The sequence below is a fragment of the Anabrus simplex genome, chromosome 2 (assembly GCF_040414725.1).
Source record: "Anabrus simplex isolate iqAnaSimp1 chromosome 2, ASM4041472v1, whole genome shotgun sequence".
Taxonomy (NCBI): domain Eukaryota; kingdom Metazoa; phylum Arthropoda; class Insecta; order Orthoptera; family Tettigoniidae; genus Anabrus; species Anabrus simplex.
Window position 1 is genome coordinate 344267209 of NC_090266.1, and position 23845 is coordinate 344291053.

A 23845-nucleotide genomic window follows, 5' to 3' on the forward strand; every position below is an offset into this window, starting at 1 on the left:
TAACTACAATTTATGTTGATGACATTTTAACTGCATCGAAAACTTTCGAAGAGCACGTCAGAGATAACAACTTAGTCTTACAGGAATTGGAAAAGAAGAATTTCAAAATAAATGCCCAGAAAAGTCAGCTGTTCTGAACATCAGTGTTATTCCTAGGACATGTAATTAGCGGTGATGGAATTCAGCCCAACCCTGCCAAGATTAAGAGCATCATTTACTTTCCTGGACCTCAGCGCATTAGAAATGCGAGACAGTTCCTAGGACTCTGTCAGTTTTTCTCTCAACATTGTCCAGATTACACTAAAACTTTAGCTCCTCTTCAGCAACTTCTTCTTAAGAATAATAGATGGAAATGGACTGAAGAATGTGAAAGAGCTTTCCTTGCTACCAAGGAGATGTTGAAAAATTATGTCAGATTAGTTTATCCGGATTTTTCCCTTCCATTCTTCATAGAATGTGATGCCAGCTTTGTAGGAATAGGCGCTGTGCTATATCAACTGAGACCTGAAAATCCAGATCACAGACTTTTTCTCTCATTTCTCAGTAGGAAACTGCGATCTCACGAAAAGTCTTACACTATAACAGAACTCGAAGCTTTGGCTGTAGTTTATTCTCTCCAGTATTGGAAGAAAATCATTTATGGATATCCCATTATGATTTTCACGGACCATAAAGCTCTGACATTCATACTGTCGTCAGACATGACAAATGAAAGAGTTACCCGATGGGCTCTCTTCATCCAGCAGTTCGACCTTACAGTAATACACAAGCCTGGTCTTAAGAATGCCTTAGCAGATGTGCTTAGCCGCAACCCTGCTGACGTCATCGAAATTCATCAAGTTAACACCATGAATGATGATGATGAAGAATTTCTTCGCAAACTACTCTACCTTTCCCAGATGTAACGAAGAGACGCTAATTGTAGGGAATTAATTTGATTTTTATCGGGTTCAACCCCCGTTGACGACGATGATTTCCCACGTCTTCAACGACTGTCTTCCAACTACTGCCTACAAAATGGAATCCTTATGAAATACATTGATTTAGCTAAGACGCAATGCAGGATTTATGCACCTGTGAAAATTAGGAAGGCCATCATATGGCATTGCCATTCAATTTCCGGTCATTTCGGTGGGCTTGATGGGCCGATATAAAATAGCAACTTCTGGCACAATGAGGAAAGCAATGGGAAACTACCTCACTCCTCATTTCCCTAGAATGCCTCTTCAGTGACATTCAGGCCATTTATGGCAGCTGGTTTGCTGTTGAGGATAAATAAGCCTTCGGACTAAAATACTTTATACATACATATAGTACATCATACATTATATTACATACAATAAAATAAAGCAATTAATGAAAGATTAAGTTATCAAAATTATCTGTTGCAGTCACCTAACTGAAGTTATATTTTTCAAGTAAAATTTTAATTCATTTCCACCTCTCATGCAATGTGAGTTCCATCAAAGTCCCTGAAAATGTATCAAAATGTAATGAAAACCACGTAACTTAACTGCGGAAGATTTTTTGCTATTTGCTTTACGTCGCACCGACACGGTAGGTCTTATGGCGACGATGGGATAGGAATGGGAAGGGAGCAGCCATGGCCTTAATTAAGGTACAGCCCCAGCATTTGCCTGGTGTGAAATTGGGAAATCACGGAAAACCATCTTCAGGGCTGCCGACAGTGGGGTTCGAACCCACTATCTCCCGGATGCAAGCTCGCAGCTGTGCGCTCCTAACTGCACAGCCAACTCGCCCGGTGAACTGCGGAAGTATGAAAAATTGTATGTCCAATAACAGGTGTATTAAGTAAAAAATGAGTAAGCTGTCAATACATGGTATTGTACCATTCTGTTCAGTTATTAACAAATTATATTTAACGCGAAATAATATTGCGCAACATGACGCCAACTGGAAGGGCGTGATGCCATATAGAACGTGGGGACTCAGAAGGTGATTCCCTTGACGATGCATGAGACAGAATATGTGGAAGGGAGAAAGAGAGATAAGGATTTGTTTGGGGAAGCACCATGCCACAGGAGTAGTGAGGTTCACCACATCATGGGAATTGAGCGATATCTCCTCTATCTGAAGTTTTTCCAGGATAAAAAGAGAATAGAAATTATCTCCAGACTTTTACGAAGCCAACGATACGTGTAATGCTGTTAATAAATAATCAGATTAATAACTACGTGGCCAGCCACCAACCGTGGGAAACTGTTTAGAGGCTGCATACCAATCTCAAGTTGTTTCCAGGGGCTTCCCCGGGAATCGCGTGGGTTTCTGCCTCCTATAAGAGCTGAAAGATGTGGAAGGAGGTTATTCATTCGACGATAAGACCGCTGCCCGTGCGTGTTGTGTGTCTGCTTGTATTTACGCCAAAAACCTTTGTTTAGAACAAAGATTGTGAATAATAAGTGCAGTTGCGATAACTTAGATTCAGTGGATCGGAGATCCCTAAACTTTCCAGTAGTAATTCAAGTGTACGATAATATTTAGACGCTTTGCAGTGATATCGCGAGTGCATAATTAATTGACGGTAAAGAATACCGTATTTATAGACTTCATTATGAAGCGGTAAGGGTGAAGTTTGCGAAGGGCAAAAGAAATACCAATGATAAACTAAAGCAATCAGTGTCATTCCTGCTAGACTTAGGAGACTAGATCAGCGGTGCATAAAATACTAAGAATTGCCCGTAACGACTCAGTGTTGGTTTCAAATTTGAGGTCGCAGATAGCCAGTATTGATCTCCATTTCAAAAGTGGACAAAATATACCGGGAGATAGTATGCTGTGAATAAATTAGGCATTTCATTCTAGTAAAGACCTCTGACGTGTGCAAGAGACGTGGGATACGGGATCTTCCAGCTACAACCACAAGAAGACAACCAACGAGCCATCCTCACCGAAGAAGACATCGTTAATGAGCTACACATGGAGACTGGACCCAGAGGCTCGATCCAGCACCATACCACCACCATGATGGGTTAAGCTGGCGCGATTCAACGCGGAAGGAGAGGAAGAAGTCTCCAAAATGATAGATAAGTGAACCATACTTAAACATATGTTGCTGCACAGAAATACAGTAGTTAAATTTCTAAATAATTGGTAGATGATGTGATTATAGCCTATAAGGCCATTCATCAAGATGATTTTATAATATTAATGTGTAAAGCATATATATATTTTTATGCAGCAACAACGATAGAAATTAGGTTACATGATAGGAAGAAGAGTGCCTAGTATTACGGGAGCTTGTTTTGGGTACATTAGATTAGTATATTCCATAGGATATGTATAAAATTTTCTTGTAAATGAGAGTTACTCAGAGTAGTTTATCGCTTCTCTCTGTTGGGTAGGATAGAGGGATCTGCGCAACGTAAGTGTCGTCAAAAGAAAGTTCTGATAATTTAAGACGGAGTCTGGGTAGGAACAAAATGTTAGTTAAATTTAAGTCGGGATCTGCATGTGGCATTGCATGGTTTCCAGTGCTTTGGGTGAGGTGGCATATGAATTGTAGCAACGTCGTAACAGTAAGATTATCTGAATTTCTGACAGTTTTTTTTACTATGTACTTGACTTGAACCTGGGACTCAAGGAAGAGATGTTGCGCTGTATGAAAGATGCACCCTAGCGTTCATAATGAATTGGTACGTCAGAGTACCCTGATTTAATGAGATAGGCCCTAGATGCGGCCAGGCATTTGAGCCTTTTGTATTTGTGAAAATAAATGATCCCTTGTGGTAGGAATGGCCAAGGGAGCTGATATGCCCGCTTGTAAAAGTGGAAGTATGAGAGTCCATGTCCCATCAAGTTCGCATCAGCTGAGAGGAACTAGGTCGAGGAGGCATGTTTGTTTACTGTTTTTTTTTTGCTGCTAGTCAGGGAGAGATCCTCACCCCACTCCGCAAGTCAAAGACATGACCCACACCCTTTAAAGGGGAGTTTTCGTCTCGTATGTCTGCATGCGAATTGTTATTTATGGTCTGTTTCTCTTGTGCTTTTTTTTTTATTCCAGATGATTAATTTGAAGTCTATTATTGGCATCCGTTGGGGTTGGACTAGCTCTGCAGATTGTGATTGTGGTGTCTCTTCTCAGTCAATACACCACATTGTTGCTGACTGCCCAATTCAAGCTTTCAAAGGAACGCTAATGGACATTCACTGCACATCGGATGAAGCAGTTGATTGGGTCAAAATGCTAGACCTAGAGTTATAGTATTGTACGGACTTGTGACTACGCACATTTATCCTAAACTATATGCATGTGTGTACATAGATTCATCATATGATAAATAATTATATTAATAATAATCATAATAATAATAATAATAATAAAAATAAAATTGGCATCCGTGTGTACAGTATGATTATTTGTGTGGTGAGGCATTCCCTTTCAGGTAGAGAAGTATTTGACAGTGATGTTTCTTTGATTTGTCCTCTTTCCGGTTACATGTTAATATTGTCATGAATTATATATAGGACATCGTGACTATAAGGAATTAATAGTGTTAGGCTATCTTGTAAATACAATGATTACTTAATAGACATGAGTTCGCATCTGTATGCATACCTCTATGCATGGTAGGGACAGATACGGTTGCAGTGGTAGATCTATTTTAGTCGTAGTTGTAACAGACGAACTTGCTACTTGTGTGTGTACTCCGCAATATGTGAGGGGATCCCTTGCAATGGCTTTATTTCTGCGAGACAGTTCTGATCTTGGCATCATGTTTTTTTACTTTCATAGGTCCGATGGTATTCCTTAAAGAGGAATACAAGTTTGGTTCCCAGATTTACTCATCAGCACCGAGTCATCACTGAATGTAATTTTATAAATTATGAATATGCGCCTTTATATTGTACATAGGAAAGAGCGATAACACAATTCTTGTTTATTTGATTAGTCAAACATGCTTTGTCCAGTAAAATATGAATCATAACCGAGTTCCTCATTTCGTAATTTGTAGAAATAAAGTAATTTTCCTAACCCCATACTCTCATCGCAAGGACCCAGTAATCGACCGTCTGCCGACTGCAGCTGGGCTGGTGCATTTATTTAGTAACAGGTAAGCAGGTAAGTTCGATTATGCATCGTTATTTATGCCCTGTAGGGTATATTAAGTTTCTGAGATGTGATCTGATATAAATATCAATAAATCAATTGAGAGAGAGAGAGACTGACTTTGAAATCTAAAGAAAAGACCAATTTCTTACTTCTCCAGTAAAATGAGTTAAATTGGACATCCAAGGTTTTCATTGTTAGGTGTCTGTATGGTGAAACTAGGTAATACTAGAATAGGAACAGGAAGTAAATCTGCATTCCATCACAGAAAAATTTGGAATGACTGAAGCTTTAGAGAAATATTTCTTGTATCATAAATTCTGTATAAGTACTTATAATATGGTTTATCCATCTGCATAGCATATTTGGAACAAGAGAGAAAGAAATAGAGAGAGAGGTGGGGGAAAGCGGGCACACTGCAGTAAAAGTTCTTTGAAGGGTGAGAAAATGTGGAGCCCTCTTTACATGAAAGCCTACCTGGAGAGACTATAATAATCGAGCCAAGAAATACACGATGTGTACATTTTATAAAAGGACTACCAGCTTGTACTTAATCTGTATAGAGTAATAAATAAGCAACAAGATTGCGAGCAACTGCAAAATGACCTCGATAATGTTGAGATGGACAGTATGCAATGGCATGATAAGCGGAGTTAAAAGTCGGGTTGTGAGTTTCACAAATAGGAAAAGTCCTCTCAGTTTTAATTACTGTGTTGATGGGGTGAAAGTTCCTTATGGGAATGATTGTAAGTACCTAGGTGTTTTAATATAAGGAAAGATCTTCATTGGGATAATCACATAAATGGGATTGTAAATAAAGGGTACAGATCTCTGCACATGGTTATGAGGGTGTTTAGGGGTTGTAGTAAGGATGTAAAGGAGAGGGCATAGAAGTCTCTGGTAAGACCCCAACTAGAGTATGGTTCCAGTGTATGGGACTCTCACCAGGATTACCTGATTCAAGAACTGGAAAAAATCCAAAGAAAAGCAGCTCGATTTGTTCTGGGTGATTTCCAACAAAAGAGTAATGTTACAAAAATGTCGCAAGGTTTGGGCTGGGAAGACTTGGAAGAAAGGAGACGAGCTGCTCGACTAAGCTGTAATACCAATAGAGTTGGTCCATTATTGGACATTACCCATACATATTATACTTATATATATACATTATTCTTGAAATTCAAGAGGACAAATTGGGGAAAATATTTGTTTATAGGAAGGGGAGTTAGGGATTGGAATAACTTACCAAGGGAGATGTTCAATAAATTTCCAATTTCTTTGCAATCATTTAAGAAAAGGCTGGGAAAACAAGAGATAGGGAATCTGCCACCTGGGCGTCTGCCCTAAATGCAGATCTGATTGATTGACAGGCAGACCACAGGTGTTCTGTCTGACTAAAATTAATGAATAACTTATAGCAGAGACATATTTTGTTACCTTTCATTGCAGTGAAAAAAATTAATAGCTCACCTAGTGTTTGTTTTCCATTCAGATGCTTGTTGTTGATGTTGTAATTTGAATACTGGTCAACCACACAGTCAGTCCTTTCCTTGAATTTGTGTATTGTTTCATTCTTCCACCACTGATGAAGATTTCCAATACTGTCATATTCTCTTCCTGCAAATGAAAAGTACAGAAATATTTACACTTATACAGATTTATAAAATAAAATATTATAAGGATGAAAAGAGTATTTTTATAATAATAATCATAATAATAATAATAATAATAATAATAATAATAATAATAATTTGCTTTACGTCCTAGTAACTACGTCTACGGTTTTCGGAGATGCCGAGGTGCTGGAATTTTGTCCCCAGGAGTTCTTTTACGTGCCAGTAAATCTACTTTTTTTTTGCTAGGGGCTTTACGTCGCACCGACACAGATAGGTCTTATGGCGACGATGGGATGGGAAAGGCCTAGGAGTTGGAAGGAAGCGGCCGTGGCCTTAATTAAGGTACAGCCCCAGCATTTGCCTGGTGTGAAAATGGGAAACCACGGAAAACCATCTTCAGGGCTGCCGATAGTGGGATTCGAACCTACTATCTCCCGGATGCAAGCTCACAGCCGCGCGCCTCTACGCGCACGGCCAACTCGCCCGGTCAGTAAATCTACAGACACGAGGCTGACGTATCTGAGCACTTTCAAATACCACTGGACTGAGCCAGAATCGAACCTGCCAAGTTGGGGTCAGAAAGCCTGCGCCTCAACCGTCAGAGCCACTCGCCCCGGCAGGAGTATTTTTATCAGTCTACATATGTATCACCATATTACTACTAACAGCTCTTGTGAAAACATACCCTTCAATACAGTAACCTTATTCTGAAAATGTTCATGCTGATACATGGTCATCAGCAAAGGCAGCAACAGGTACAGGTGTGTGTGTGTTGCGCGTGCATGCGTGCTTGCAGATGCCCCCCCCCCCATGTGGAAAGCTTTATGGCCTCAATTTCTGGGTATTCTTTGTACCAGTTATCCTGCAGGTGTTTCAGGGAAATTAAAAAACATCTATATACGTAGTATATAAAATAACTTGTCCTGACTGACTGATTCATCATCGCCGAGCCAAAACTACTGGACGTAAAGAAATGAAATTTTGGGGATAAATTCCTATTAACATGTAGGTGCTCGTTAAGGAAGGATTTTTGGATATTCCATCGCTAAGGGGGTGAAAAGAGGGGTGAATTTTTAAAATGAGGATATCTATATCTCAAAAACTTAAAAGTTTACAGATGTAAAAAAATTGTATTTAGAATCTCCTTTAAAAATAAAGAAACATGTATTTTTTTGTTTTCGGAATATCCCATTAAGGGGAGTGAAAAAGGGGGGAAAACGGGTTAAACACCTTTCAAGAGGAGACATATATCTCAAAAACTGAAGATGTCGCACACAAAAAAATTGAAATTTGGAATCTCCTTTAAAAATAAAGAAACATGTATTTTTTTGTTTTCAGAAAATCCCAATTGGAGGGGTGAAAAATTGGTTGAATGCCTTTAATGAGGCTACATATATTTCAGAACCTGAAGGTAATAGAACCTAAAAATTGGTATTTGGGATCTACTTTAAAAATAAAGAAACAGGTATTTTTTTGTTTTTGGAAAATTCAAATAATGTGGGGTGGAAAGGGGGGTGAATTTTTAAAATGAGTATCTATATCTTAAAACTTTGAAAGTTTACAGATGTAAAAATTGGTATTTAGAATCTCCTTTAAAAATAAAAAAGCATGTATTTTTTTTGTTTTCGGAAAATCCGAATAGGAGGGGTGCAAAAGATGTTGAATGCCTTTAATGAGGATACTTATATCTCAGAAACTGAAGATATTACAGACCTGAAAATTGGTATTTGGGATCTCCTTTAAAAATAAAGAAACATGTATTTTTTGTTTTTTGGAAAATCCAAACTGTGGGGGGTGAAAGGGGGGGTGGATTTTTAAAATGAGTGTCTATATATCTCAAAACTTTAAAAGTTTTCACATGTAAAAATTGATATTTAGAATCCGCTTTAAAAATAAAGGAACATGTATTAATTTTTTGTTTTCTGTAAATCCCTGTAGGAGGGGTGAAAAAGGGTGAATAGTCGGTTGAATGCCTTTAATGTGGATACATATATCTCAGAAACTGGAGATATTACAGAACTGAAAATTTGTATATGGGATCTCCTTTAAAAATAAAGAAACACGTATTTTTTTTCCTTTTGGAAAATCCAATTAATGGCAGTTAAACAGGAGGGACAAATTGAGGTGAAGTTTTTGAAAGACTAGATCTACAGAATATCTCAGAAACGTAAACTGTTACATTCGTAAAATGTGGTATTTAGAATCTCCTGTAAAGTAAAGAAACATTGGTGATTTGTTTTTGGAAACTCCAGTTAAGGGGAACTAAAAAGAGGGTGAAATATTAAAATGAGAATTTCTACAGTATATCTCAAAAAACTTAACATGTTACAGAAATGAAAAATGGTATTTTTATCTCAATTAATAATAAAGAAACTTGTATTTTTAGGTTTCGGAAATACTACTTGGGTGGGGGAGGTAAAAGTGACTGAAAATGGTGTTAATTATTTTAATTAGGCTACTGATATCTCAAAAATTGAAGATGTTACAGACATGAAAGACGTGATATTTGAAATCTGCTTTAAAAGTAAAGAAACACGTATTCTCGGAAAATCCAATGAAGGGGGGGCAAAAGAATTGAAAAATTAATTGACTTAATTGTACGAGGATACATACATCTAATAAAAACTAAAGTTGTTACAGACATGAAAATTGGTATTTGGATCTCCTTTAAAAACTAAGAAAAACGCATTTTTTGGGGGGGGGGGGGGGAAATCATCTTGGGGGGCGGGAGTGAAAAGGATTTGAATTCCTTTCATGAGGACACATAAATCAAAAACTCAAGAAGTTAGAGTCATGATAATTGCTATTTAGAAGATCCTTTACTATTAGAGAAACAAGTATTTTTTGCCAGAAAATTCACTTGGGGGGGGGGGGGTGAAAGGAAGTGCAAAATAAGTGAATTATTTTTATGGCGACACTTCTATCTCAAAACTGAAGGTAAGAGACGTGAACATTGGTGTTTGGAATCTCCTTTAAACATAAAGAAACACGCCTTCTATTCTTTTTTTTGGGGGGGGGGGGGGTAAATAACCTTAATGGCGGTGGGGTGTAAAAGGAGGCGAGACCAATTGATTTTACTGTTCATAATGTATTTATAAGGAGCCTCCATGGCTCAGGCGGCAGCGCGCCGGCCTCTCACAGCTGGGTTCCGTGGTTCAAATCCTGATCGCTCCATGTGACATTCGTGCTAGACGAAACGGAGCGGGACAGGTTTTCCACGGACACTCCGGTTTTCCCTGTCATCATTCATTCCAGCAACACTGTCCAATATCATTTCATTTCATTTGTCATTCATTAAACATTGCCCCAGAGGAGTGCGACAGGCTTCGGCAGCCGGCACAATTCCTATCCTCGCCGCTAGATGGGGGCTTTATTCATTCCATTCCTGACCCTGTCAAATGAATGTAAAAAGGCTGTGGATTTTCAATGTACTTATTCTGATCATAAACCGATTTTTTTTTTTTCCCTTGCTATTTCCTTCACGTCGCACCGACACAGATAGGTCTTATGGCGACGATGGGATAGGACAGGCCTAGGAAGTGGAAGGAAGCGGCCATGGCCTTAATTAAGGTACAGCCCCGGCATTTGCCTGGTGTGAAAATGGGAAACCGCGGAAAACCATCTTCAGGGCTGCCGACAGTGGGGCTCGAACCCACTATCTCCCGATTACTGGATACTGGCCTCTTGATATCACAATGGTCTTGCTTTTCTCTGCACTGATTTTCATACCATACTTTTCAATTTTCTTGTTCAGTACATCAAGTTGTTCCTGTAAAATACTAGCACACTATAAAAATATAAATAAACCAGCAGACATGCTCATCACTGCCAAGCTTATAGCTGGCGATGCCACTGACTTCTATTTCTACCCAATGTTAGCATTTAAACTGTTCTTTTGAAGTACTGGTGAATTGGTGTATTTGTTTCCAAAGGACTCTTTGTTCACTATGTAGCCTAAGTGCTAAATCCAACTGGGGCAAGAACCCAGCTGAACAGTGGTTGCTCTGGACCGTGTACTTTTACATGAAAAGTGTAATTTTCTGGAGTACCATTACAGTTGCAAAGAAATTGCATATGACCTTTTCTTGTAAAAAACTGAATTTTGAGTCACATGCATGGCTCTATTTTGTGACAGGACTAACCATTTTACATTACAGAAGGTCGTTCGGGATATCTGGTGAGTTGATACTCTGATAATATCGAAAACAAATATCCATAGGATAAACATAGCATGTCAAAATGGGGAGTGATGATTCACATCAGTACCGAGAACGTATGTGTACAGTTTTCTGACATTAGCTGCAACAATGCCGAAGCGGATTGACCCTTACTGGGAGGGCCACATAACAGCCCTTTCCGATGCTAAATTTAGCTATTCTGCAATCCAAGGAATGTGCAAGAAGCATGATATCTTGATATCAAAGAACAGAATTCGTGCTATATTGAATAAAAGACAAAGGCCGATTAAGCTTAATTCCAAAGTGGAAAAAACAGGCAAATCGATGACCAGCCACCAGTCGTACACCAGAAGTGGTGAGGAAAGTGAAGGTCCTTGTCTCAGGTGGTAACCATGCCCCCTGAAACACTATTTCATGTAAATTGGGGATGTCTATTTCAACAGTTAACACCATAATCAACAAGGACCTGCAATTAGAAAAGCAGCATAAGCGCCGAATTCACAAGCTGTTGCCTCATCACATTTCGGAACGTCGCACTAATGCAAGAAAGCTGTATGAGGGATACCTGGCAGGGGACAGAAGGAAAAATGTGCTGACATTAGACGAAGCATGTGTGTACCTTAGTGACTGTAACAAACCCTGCTCGATTTACTACCACCCTAGGGACAAAATAATCAAACATTGTATAGAGAATGCCAGGAAAGTTTTCCACGGGGTTTCATGATCATCGCTGGATACTACTACAACGGCAAGTTAACTATTCGCCCTGTCACTAATAATGTGAAGGTAAACTCCACATACTATCAGCAAGAGGTTTTCACACCCATTTACAACACAGCTCTCTATGGGAGGGCAAAAAAATGAGGTATGGGTACATCAAGATAAAGCATCTAGCCACATCTCTCGTTCGACTCATCTGTTCTTAGAGAGAATGGAGATGGAAACTGGAATCCGTGCAATTCCTTTTACTGACATTCTGGTGAAGGCACCCGATGGGTCACCCAGGGATTCCTGTGCATTTGGACTCCTAAAAAGGGTCTTAGGAAATAGATGTCCATGCACTATTAATGACCCCTGGAAAGCCTGTCAGAGGGAGTGGGATAAGATAGACATGCTGGCTCTGTGAAAAGTTTGCTGCAATGGAAATTATTTTGTTGGGCTATAGTTAGAAATGCTGACTTTCCAATTGAGCACGATCAATTGGTAGAGACATTGCTTTTCATAAGCTTTACTAACACTTCAAACATCATCCCCAGAGATCCCAAACGACCTCTGTATTTTGATTTTTAGTGGATAAAACATGCAGAAGTTTAATAATTAATGGGCACCATCTCAGGAATATGTGCTTTAGTACATTAAAGTAATTTCCTAGAAAACTATTTGCTGCATTACATGGAGTAACTGAGTAAAATTTCGAGAAACGATATATAAAAATAGAAAGAGAAAAAGATGATTACCATCAAAGATAGAAAACTTACCCTACAATATCCATCACTGCTGGGGATGTTCTTAAAATGAAATGCAGGTATTCTTTCACGTGTCCCTATAGAGTGTATTTTCAGCAAATGCAAAGATTTACTTTCCTCCAAGAGTTTGAGGCGCACCAATGAGGATTTTAAGAGCCAATTATATTGCATTTGAAATGCTAAAAGTCACTAACTAAAATAAAATTTATCGAGAAGTATAATTTTGAAAGTTCCAAGGTTTCATGTTTAGTCTAACTTAAAACTACCTGGGAAATAGACTTTGGAAGTAGACTTCGTGTAGTGTTAGTATACCCTCAAGGTGGTGTTATATTAAAATATTAGGGTGCAATGGTCAACCAGTCTCGAAATAAAATGCTCATAAGAGTTTACATATTAAAGAAGTGTTTTCCACTCAGAACCCATTGGGCAGCTGCGGCGGTAGCATTTCAGGTTTGCTTCTCCGCCCTTTACCCCAATTATTATTTCATACATGTTATTGATCAACATCTTTTTTAACATTTTTTAAACATTTTCTGAACCTTCATAAAATTCTCGGGAAAAAAAAATCACAAAACTTTTGAAAAACCCAGTATTATTTTCCAAATATATTTTTATGAATAATTAAATTTACTATTCCATTAGGCAGGTAAATGTACAGGCCCAATTCAACCAGCAGAATTTTCATAATTTTTTCCTTGCAAGAAATAATAATACACGGTTCAAAAAAAATTAGGGGAACATGTTTTGTAACATCTGGTATGTAAACGTTAATTTGGTAGATGGGGTTCCAATGGTCGTATAGCATACCTTGAGACCTTAGCTACTCAGCGTATGTCAAATCAAAGTTATATTCCATCTGTAGGCAAAGCCATGCATTAAACTATCAGGCGACCCCTCAAAACAAAGTGAATAGCGGTGCGTCCGTGTATCGTTGTGAGGTACACAGACTACTGCGGTCATTTGAGCATGTTGTACACAAACCAGCACATCCCATGAGACATCTTAATGAGGTTCAAGTTGCAAGGGCCGTCACTTTGATCGAGGAAGGATGGACTTTTCCATCGTGTTGATGTGGATCTCAATGTCTCTTCGTCAGTTATTCAATGCTTGTGGAATCGCTACAATCAGAAGGGCCAGTTAAAAGAAGGTTTGGACAAGGTTGTGGACGCATGACAACCCCACAGGATGACCAATATCTGACCATCTGTGCATTGCGGTGTCATTCAGCAACTGCCAGAGAACTGCAACAAGACCTCAGGAGGGTCACTGGAATCACAGTGTCTGACCAGACAGTACGGAACAGGTTAAGAGAAGTGTCCTTATGACCCAGACATCCTGTTTGAGTGCCCCGATTAACACAGTGACATCGCGCAGCCCGTTCGCCCGTACCCACGTCAACTGGCAACTTCACCAATGGAGACCTGTGTTGTTCACAGACGAGTCCAGATTTCCTCTGACACACCGTGATGGACGTCAACGTGTATGGAGACACCGTGGTGAGCAGTATATGCTAAATATTGTCCAGGAAGGCAACCTATTTGGACAAGGTTCTGTTATGGTGTGGGGTGGCATTAGTATTGATGGCCGTATGGATCTTGTCGTCGTCCGTGGTAATCTTACCGCTGCAGGTACATCGAGCAGATACTGCTACAGCATGTGTTGGTTGCTGCATACGGTGTTGGCCCTGAATTCGTACTCATGCACAACAATGCCAGGGCTCATCACCAGAGCTGTCTTGCGAGAACTGGACATTCAAGAATTGCCAGCAGTGAGTCACGACCTTAATTCCATTGAGCATGTGTGAGATAGGCTTGACAGAAGTGTTCGTGAGCGTCCTGTTCCACCACAGACTCTCCAAGACCTCAAACAGGCTCTCATTGAAGAATGGGACCTGATACCACAACGTGACCTCCATCAACTTACACAGAGCATGCCACATAGGTGCCAAGCTGTGATAAATGTTCGTGGTGAACATACACCATACTGAAGCTGTCCAACTGTGATAAAAATCAACTCTGGAGGATTGTTATCACTTTGTTTTCGCCCCTATTTTGACATTTCCATTTGTGTTCTGAAAATGAACGTGCATCCATCGATGTCTTTTGTATACTTCAACGGTAAAGAATAAAGCAGAGGTGCCAACCAATGAAGTGGGTTATCAGTAATCAAACTCTACCCCTTAGCAAAATTTTCGAGTCAAGTCCATAGAATGTTCCTCCCTTCTCAATAATGATACCCCCCTTTCCCTTCCCATCAGCAATTTATTCTACAGCAGTATATCATATTACACAATAACATTTGCACACTGCCTGTTAATTCAGTGATACAACATTCTTTGTACCTTGTTTCGCACCCAGCAGCTGCTTTTCAGTGTAGGTATTCTTGAAGCATTCTTTCCCCTGTGATGACACTTCCGTCTTCTGAACCATTACGTGATTCCAGTGTACCTACATGTGCTTAATGTAGCCCTCATTTCTGTAAATACAACATTACTTAAGAATTTATGGAGGAAAGAACAGAGTAGAGTTCCTTCAATCACACAATGAATTTAACAACGCTTATGGGCAAGAAAAGGAAGGCTGGGCTGAGTGGCTCAGACGGTTAAGACGCTGACCTTCTGACTCCTAATTGGCAGGTTCGATCCTGGCTCAGGCCGGTATTATTCGGAGGTGCTCAAATACGACAGCCTCATGTTGGTAGATTTACTGGCACATTAAAGAACTCCCGCAAGACTAAATTCGGGCACCTCGGCTTCTCCGAAAACCGTAAAAAAAATTAGTGAGTGAGACGTAAAGCCAATAGCATTACTATTAACAAAAGGAAGTGACGATCTAATATAAGTATCGTTGCCAACTCGCAAGCACTGAAACAAGGGAGGTTGAGCAGAAACGCTTCTTTCTTTGTTTCCATAGAAAATTATTTTTTCGTGTTAATGTCATTTTTCTGTAATAATTTCCCCTTTGATCATAACGCCGTAATCGTGAGGTGGTGATCATTACGGACAATCCGTAATAGCTGGCACCTCTAATAAAGGTTTAGTTGGTAATATATCTGGGGTGAGGTATTGTTTTGTGGAGCATGGCATATGTTCAAAAACATGTTCCCCTAACTTTTTTAACTGTACAACAACAACAACAACACCAACACCAATAATTAATAATAATAATAATAATAATAATAATAATAATAATAATAATAATAATAATAATAATAATAAATGCCTGGTCAGAGTGTACATACACCTTGCTAAGGAACAGGAATGATCAATTACCCGGCAACTAAATGCCAAATGTCAGGCAGCAGTAAATAACTCTACTACCTAATAGGGGCCAATGGCCTCAGGTGGAGGAGCCCCTCTTAGGTGGTGAGATGATCCCTCAGTGGAGGAAATGCAAATACAACCCATCATGTAGAATCTGTTCTGTAGGTTAGAAGCATCTGCAAAAGGCATCTGTCTCAATGTTTGGGCAGCTAGCAGGAACCTTCTCCCTAATATATGACAGCTAATAAGAGGGAACTGAATGGATTTTTGGTTAAATCAACCAAACAAGTTTGCTGGTCAGGGCACTCTCTTGTCTTGGGGATGAGAAATCGCACCCAAACATGGATGTAGTACCCAGCTAAGTCAACAACAGAGGATCAGGCAGGCAAAGGGAAACCACCTGATTACCATATTTGCTCGCATGTAACTTGCCGCCATGTATATATCCACCCCATTTTTAACATTTTAAATTGCAGGAAAAGAAATTCCCCACACATAACTCACATTAATTTCTGGTGTTATCATAAAGACATATGGTACATACACAAAATAAAGTTTGGGTATTCCGTGGATGTGCTTACATTAAATATCGGCACTGTACCAATTGCTGTTACGATAAGTTGTACTTGAAAGTACAAGAAGAAGCTGCATTTCTTTCCACCTGCAGAACGGTGAGGCTAGCTGTTGTAACAAAAATACTGTACGTAACTCGCAAGCCCCCGCCCAAAGTCTGCATTCCTAGCCAGTCAGTCACACTCAGCCATCCCTATCACTCTTCCATCTTTGTCAATACGCTTATCGCTACCCGTTCGGCAAAGCTGATCACGTGAACTAGGAGTGTTTCTCTATCCAGGCAATCAAGTGATCATGGCATTAGGTATCGTCCATCTGTTGTATTGTTGACAAGTACCAGTATTCTGTCTTCACATTTCAGTGTTGTTTTTCAGTTAAGTTTTCTTGTGTAAGTCAATCTTTACGTTATGGAGAAAGGTGGGAGTTAAACGGCTGGGTTTAAACTCAAAGTGATAAAATATGCTGAAGAACATGGTAACAGAGCTGCTGGTCGAGAATTCAGTGTGACTGTGTTTAATGTTTGTTACTGGCATAGATAGAAAGCTGCGCTAGAAACCACCAACCAAACACGCAAGACATTCAGAGGGCCGCAAAATGGTAAGTTTCCTGAGCTGGAAGACAAGTTGCTTCATTACATTACAGAGTTGCAAAATGATGGCTTTGATGGCTTTAGTATTTCACAATGCTACATTTCAAAGCGCGTGAACTAGCGACTGAAAGAGGAATCAGCTGTTCGGATCTGACAGTCAGCCGGGGTTGGATCCGTAGATTCACGACACAAAAGGGAGTGTGTCTGCAAAGGCAAACATCTCTATCAGAGAACGCCAACTGATTTGAGCAACAAAATCATAAGATTTTCATCACCATGTGATAGCAATGCGGAAGAAAAACAATTGCCTCTTATCTCAAATTGGCAATGCAGATCAAGCCCCGATAAACTTTGACATGCCGTGCAACACCACCATCAAGAAGAAGGGAAAATCTAGTGTACTTGACGTACAACTGGGTGTGAAAAACAGCGTTGCACTGTCATGCTAGCAATAACCACAGGCGGAAGAAAATTGCCACTGTACGTTATTTTCAAAAGAAAAATAGTGCCTAAAGTGAAGTTTCCCAAAGGCATTCATGTACGGTTTCAACAGAAAGGATGGATACAGCTCTTGTCCAGGACTGGGTCCGTACGGTGTGGGGAGTATGGCCAGGGGCACTGCTTCGACACCCTACAATGCTAGTGTTGGGCAGTTTCTGCAGACACTTGGTGGAAGATACAAAGAAACATTGTCAGGAAATGAAAACCGATCTCGTAATTTCTGGTGGACTCACACTTTGTCTACATTCCTTGGATGTTTCCGTCAACAAGCCCTTCAAGGACAACATACGTAAATTGTACCCTGAATGGATGGCAGGAGGGGAGCATGAGCTAACGCCAGCAGGCAAAATAGAGAGGCCATCAGTTGAACTCATGTGAGATTGGGTTATGCGGGCATCGGTTAAGGTGTCAACAGGTGTTATTGTGAAGAGTTTCTTGAATGTGGGCATCACAAATGTATTGAACGGAAGTCAGGATGATGCAGTATGGGATGGTGACCAGAATGATCGACGTGAAAATAGCTCAGAGATTGAAGACAGTGACAATGAATAGGGTAAGAATGCCAGTTGTCTTGTTTCAATAGCCTAATGCAAATTTTAAGATTTTTCGGGGATATGATCTTTTGCACACAAATCCCCACATATATCACGCACCAAAAATGTTCACACTTATTTTTGGTCAAAAAAGTGAGAGTTATATGCGAGCAAATGTGGTATTTCCCCACAACAGCATCTTGTGGAATGTATGATCCACAGAAAATTAGTTTGCTGAGCGACTTGGTGAGCAATCAGCATTGCCCCGATTCTGCAATGTACTACCAGGCATGTAGGGGTTGAGGGAGAGGCCCCGTATGTGAAATTGACAACTGGACCTATAATCGAACTGTAGCCGAAGAAGAATCTGTCGGCACTGGAATTTTAGAGGTCTTCTCCAGACAGGAAAACTGAACCTCTTAGAGCAAAAATTAATGCACAAGAAGACAAGGCATTTGTAGAATCTCTGAGACTCGTAGGAAAAATCAAGGCCACTTTTGCCTGGAACAACATAACGTATACATCTCTGGAAGAGAGAATCAAAGACACTATGAAGTCACTATTATTGTCAACGAGAGAACTCGTCAGTTCGTAAAAGTCCATTAACGGCAGGTTAATAAGAATCACCCTTGTAGCTAAATCATGGGACATCCACTTGGTTCAGGGTTACATGCCAAATCGAGATGCCCACAATGACAAGGTGAAAGCAGTTTATGGGATGATGTAACATGCTTATAAAGGAGCCACTTATTATTAAGTGTGGTAGGAGCTTTCGGGTTAGGGACAAGAAATCAATGGGAGAACACCTCATCCAGTTCACAATACATAACAGCCTCACCATAACAAATACCATGTTTGAGCACCACCTTCAAAGACTGTCAATGTGAATCAGCCCAAACAACTCTATAATCAGACTAATTACATCCTTATCAAGCAAGCTACTGTACAAAACTATGAAGGCCAAACCTGGCACAGCTTGAAATTCCAACCATATTTACCCTAAAACTCAAATTCTTACAGAAGGAGGTAGAAGAGTTCATGAACATCACAGATAAAGCAGCTTTTCAACAACATCTGAAAGACATAAATGGAGATACCAACAAGCTATGATGCAGTGAGGGTGAGCAGAACATTACAAATCCAAAAGAAGCAGGAGCAGCTCTGGATGACCAATAACAGCCCCACAATTTGTAGGAAAGAAAAGGAGCATCAAAAGTGGCAAGGGTGATTCTGACACCTTGGACCAACTGAAACAGGTTAATCATTGAATCAAATAAGGCTGCAGTAGGACCAGAATGCCTTATTGGGGAGAATATGTACTGATCTAGAGAATCGTGACAACTGTTAAAAGTCCCATGAAGTTTTTGAAATGGTGAAATATCAGACATGAGAATGATGGCATGGTATGATGGCAGAGCTGCACCAAACTTTTCAATGATAATCACGGACAAGCAACTTTGCTGCAAGGCCCCCGTGAATTGGAGGCCTCCTTCCTATGATGGGAAAAAGAGAAAAGACACTAGGGGACGGAAGAATGGAGAGTCACCTGGAACAGATGGCACAATGGCAGAACATGTCAAAGCCACGGGCCCTGCAGGGACGGATGTAATGTTGGAGTTATGTAACAACATCTGGAAAATAGGAGTATGGCCAGAAGATAGGTGCACTCAATCTTCAGCCCCATTTTTAAAAAGGTCTCTCCCAATTACTGTTGGAACTACAGTACAATAGCACTCATTCCCCATACCAGCAAGATAATTCTGCAAGCCATTCACAACCAGCTCAAGAACGTTTTACTCCGCGAATAGCCGAAGATCGGTGCGGCTTCATTCCTGGTAAAGGTCACAGAGAGCAAATCATAAATGTACATGCATCTTAGAGAAGGCCTGAGAATTTAATGTAAAGACCTATCTATATTTTGTCGATTACACTACCATAAAGTAGGCACCACTTGGGGCAATTATTCTTGAAATAAGAGTGCCCAAGCACCTTGTAGAAATGAGGAATCAACATGAAAACAATACAGCGACAAAGTGAACTTGACAAAATCCGGCTAACTACAAACACAAACTGGCACAATGGAGGGCTGTATTCTCTTCCTCATCCTGTGTAACATAACATCAAGCAGATGAGAAAAGACTTGAAAAATAGTGAAGGAGGAATCTCGGTGGGAGGGGAAGGAAGATTAGCAACTTGAGATACACTGATGATACGTTCATCCCAGGAGCAAGTGCAAAGGAACTGCCGACCATAATGAGGAAGCTGACTCTGGTAAGCAGAGAATTATTACAGCTAAATTGAAGGTAATAATCATGGACAGGCAGGCAGATAATCGGCCTAACATGAGGGAGGTAGCAGGCTTCGAGTTTGGCAATAAATTTGTCTACTTAGGCTCCTTGACCTCCAACTGACGGGAATTCCCTGATAAAATTGGGAGGAGAACAGCCACGACTTGTTTAGCTACATGAAGCTGAGCTGCATTTGGAAGGACTGTCCTATTACAAAGAACACCCAGCTCCACCTCACTAATACCCTTATCTTCCCCACTGCAACTTTCACTGGCAAGGCGGATCATGAAACAGTCAGATGCAAAGAAGATTAAGAGCTTCTAAATGTTGATACATCTGCATATCCATATCAGGATCTCCTGGACTGAACACCATACGAGCATCTCCGTGCTGGATGGGCTTGAGATAAAAATTAGACTCCTGAAACAGATAACCCAGGCATACCTCGGATACTTCAGCTGCATTGCCAGAACAGGCAGCATGGAAGGTGTAATTGTATAGGGCAAGGTCAATGGCAAGAGGCAGAGAGTGAATAGAGCAGCTGCTGCCCTTACTGGGGCAATCCTTTCCCTAGGTAATCCACACTAGCACAATTGGATGGCATCAAGATTGCTGCCTGCTTCATGAGATGTCACCAAACCCTGTTAAGGGTAAAGGATTGAAGAAAATTAGGATGAGGAGGATTATTTGAATACAGCATATGCTTAAATATCTCAAATACTAGCTTTTGTCCTGTAACTTGTTATCCTATGATTGCATTTATTGAATAAAGACATTTGGGACAGACTAAAATTTCACATTCTGACGTAGCCACATTGTCGCTGCACTGCTACATTTTGTTGAACCTGGTATTTTTGTATCATCTGCCCTGACCCTTCATGCATGCACTGTATGCATTCTGGTGGTATTTGAGATTGCCGTAATTGTTCCAGATAATAAAATATGTGCATATGAATAATTTGTCATTTTTATATATGATCCCAACAATATCCTTGGTTGGTTCTGGAGGTAGATCTGGAACCTACCTGTACAGAAGTTCAAGATATTTTATAATCTTGTGTGGAAGGAAAAAACTTTTCATGGTAATGGTTTGCTCTTTGGAAGACTAGGAGAATAATATGTGGCTATTCCAGAATGCAATACAACACTTGTTCTACCACCATTATCCCAGCATTCAAATTTTAATTTATGCTATATGTCAATAAACTTATGCTATAATGGTGAATGGCCCCCTACAGAGTTCTCTCAGAGCAACCACATTGAAAGCTTTAGATAGGGAAGAATGGCGGAGTATGGTTCATCGGCTAGAGGGCTGAATATTATGATAGTCACGACACCTCAGTCATGAGGCAAAACAAAGGAGAGGAAGAAGAAGAATACAGGGTGGTCTGAAACAATGTGAACTGGGTATATGAGTGTTACGGGGCTGGTTATACTGATAAATAAATGAAAAAAAATACTGTAATTGGATATCTCGTGCCATTATTTTGTCAGCTGCTGAATTTAGCCAATCAGATCGCTTCGCGGGCGACTTCAGATGGGCTTTGCGAGGTGATGTTGCTAAATTTGCCTATGGCTTATGATCGGCTTGGGAAAGCCGATAGAAGAAATAAACTTCTCCAGGAGAGGGACTTAAATAAGGACCTCCCCGTTGATAGGCACAGCCCATAGCAAGCACGCTACGGTGGCATTGGCTGAAACCCATGGTGTGTTAGTGTTTGACGCCCATTTCTCAGCATGACTCTCAAGCCCGACCTGTTTGAATTTGACTGCAAAGCGATCTGATTGGCTACCTTCAGCAGCTTATAAAATTACAACGGAGGTTTTTTTTTTTTTTTGTTATTTGCTTTACATCGCACCGACACGGATAGGTCTTATGGTGACGATGAGGGAGGAAGGGGCTAGGAGTGGGAAGGAAGCGGCCCTGTGAAAATGGGAAACCACAGAAAACCATCTTCAGGGCTGCCGACAGTGGGGTTTGAACCTACAACGGAGGTAGGGATGTAAATTTTTCAAATTACTCATCAGTATGACTAATGCTCTAAGGCTCATATACTCTGTTCACGTTGTTTCCGACCACTCTGTATACTTCAGTAAATAACTTCCATGAACAGCTAACCCTGTAAGAGAATTGTCCAAGTGTACATGTAACTCTCATACTACCATACTGTAAAAGTCATGAGAAATTGTATCTCAGACAAATATCAGTGTCAAAATACTGTCATTTTCAATATGAGAACAATTCTTTAGAATCATGAATCATTCTGAACAGTAATTTTTAAGGAAATAATTATCTTTAAGATCTATTGCAGAATCTCTGTAACTATTTAAAATGGACATTTCCTGTAGTTTGGTCATATTTACGAACACATTTCTCAAGGGTTTGCCCAGTCCGTGTCCACTCCAACTAGTATTGTAAATGAACAATAGTAATACTATGCCTATAAACATTATGAAAACACATGGTGTAGGGATAGCTTGTCTGCCTACAGCCTGGAAGCCCCAAATTCAATTTCTGGCTTGTCCAAAAATTGTAATCCTTGACTGAAGGCCACAACAGTGTTCCCACAGCCTCGTGGGTTCAATTGAGGAGCGATGCAAGAGGCAGAAGACCAAAGCTGAGCAATACAGTCGAGAAAGTTGTCAGGTTGACCACGTGGCACTCTAGTGTTATCAGGCCGTCTGGCTGGGGAGCCATCATCTTGCCAGCCCAGGGCCCTCAATGGGCTGTACATGTTATAGGTAAAGGAGGAGGTGCTATGATATGATAAAATAGTCTTAAGATTATTTTTGTTGAAACTTTGCTCTGAAAACAGTTTGTCGATATGTCCTCAAATCCACTGACTGTTGTGAACACCTTAAAGTGTAACTTAGTTAGCTGGAGTAAATCTGTTGGCTTTAGGCACAGTGTGTGTGAACACCTACCCAGCTGTCTCTTTAAGTTACCATTGAGTAAATTACTATGTTAAGAGAAACATCCCGGTAATTTGCTCCTAAAAGCACTAATACTGAGCTTAACACAAATTAATGAAGAGACGTTATAAAACAAATTAATGCAATAAAGCACAAACAATTCATTTACTCAATGCTTGTAATTTTAAGACAAATACCAGCTTCTAAAAGGTTTTGTGCTCTTTCAATACAATAAGTTTCAACTAATCCTTAGAGGTCCTAATTAACATTTTCCAGGATGAATGTCATGCATGTAACAAGGGAAAAATCTTTATTGTTTTACAGATACCTACTACCAGAAGTACAACAATACAACAAACCATTACATGTGTGCACAAACATATCTACATATATTTGAAAATCAGCAATCTGTTCAATAAATAAAAGGGTTTCATGCCTATCAAGGCTTACCTTGATCATCAAACGCATGAGTCAGCTCATGGCCCATTACAACTCCCATCCCACCAAAGTTCAGAGAGTGTGGGCGAGTTATATCATAGAAGGGAGATTGCAAGATACCAGCAGGGAACACAATCTGGTTTTTGGTAGGGGTATAGTAGGCATTCACAGTGGGTGGTGTCATGCCCCACCTGCAATCATATGGCAGTTGTATGTTAACACACAAGAATTCTCACATTTGTGTCCTACAGTATAGTACAGAGGAACACAGATTAATATGTTACCCATTTCTGTGCCTCAAACAGTCTAGTACATTTGATAGCTACTGATCAGAAACTGAAAAGTGTATAAAAAGAAATATTACCATACTGAATAATAAACCATATTATAATTTCTCTAACTACTGGGTAGAACACCATTAGT

At 40.0% G+C, this 23845-nt stretch overlaps 1 protein-coding gene across 1 annotated transcript in view; it reads right to left on the bottom strand.

The window, feature by feature from the left end:
- The window catches only part of Nep3 (Neprilysin 3), a 465936-nt gene that overhangs the window by 20678 nt on the left and 421413 nt on the right, over positions 1-23845 (bottom strand). The window contains exons 12-13 of the mRNA XM_067140749.2: positions 23435-23613; positions 6536-6682 (exon numbers count right to left, since the gene is read on the bottom strand). Of these exons, the coding sequence (XP_066996850.2) occupies positions 6536-6682; positions 23435-23613 (326 nt within the window). The remainder of the gene's footprint in view (positions 1-6535; positions 6683-23434; positions 23614-23845) is intronic.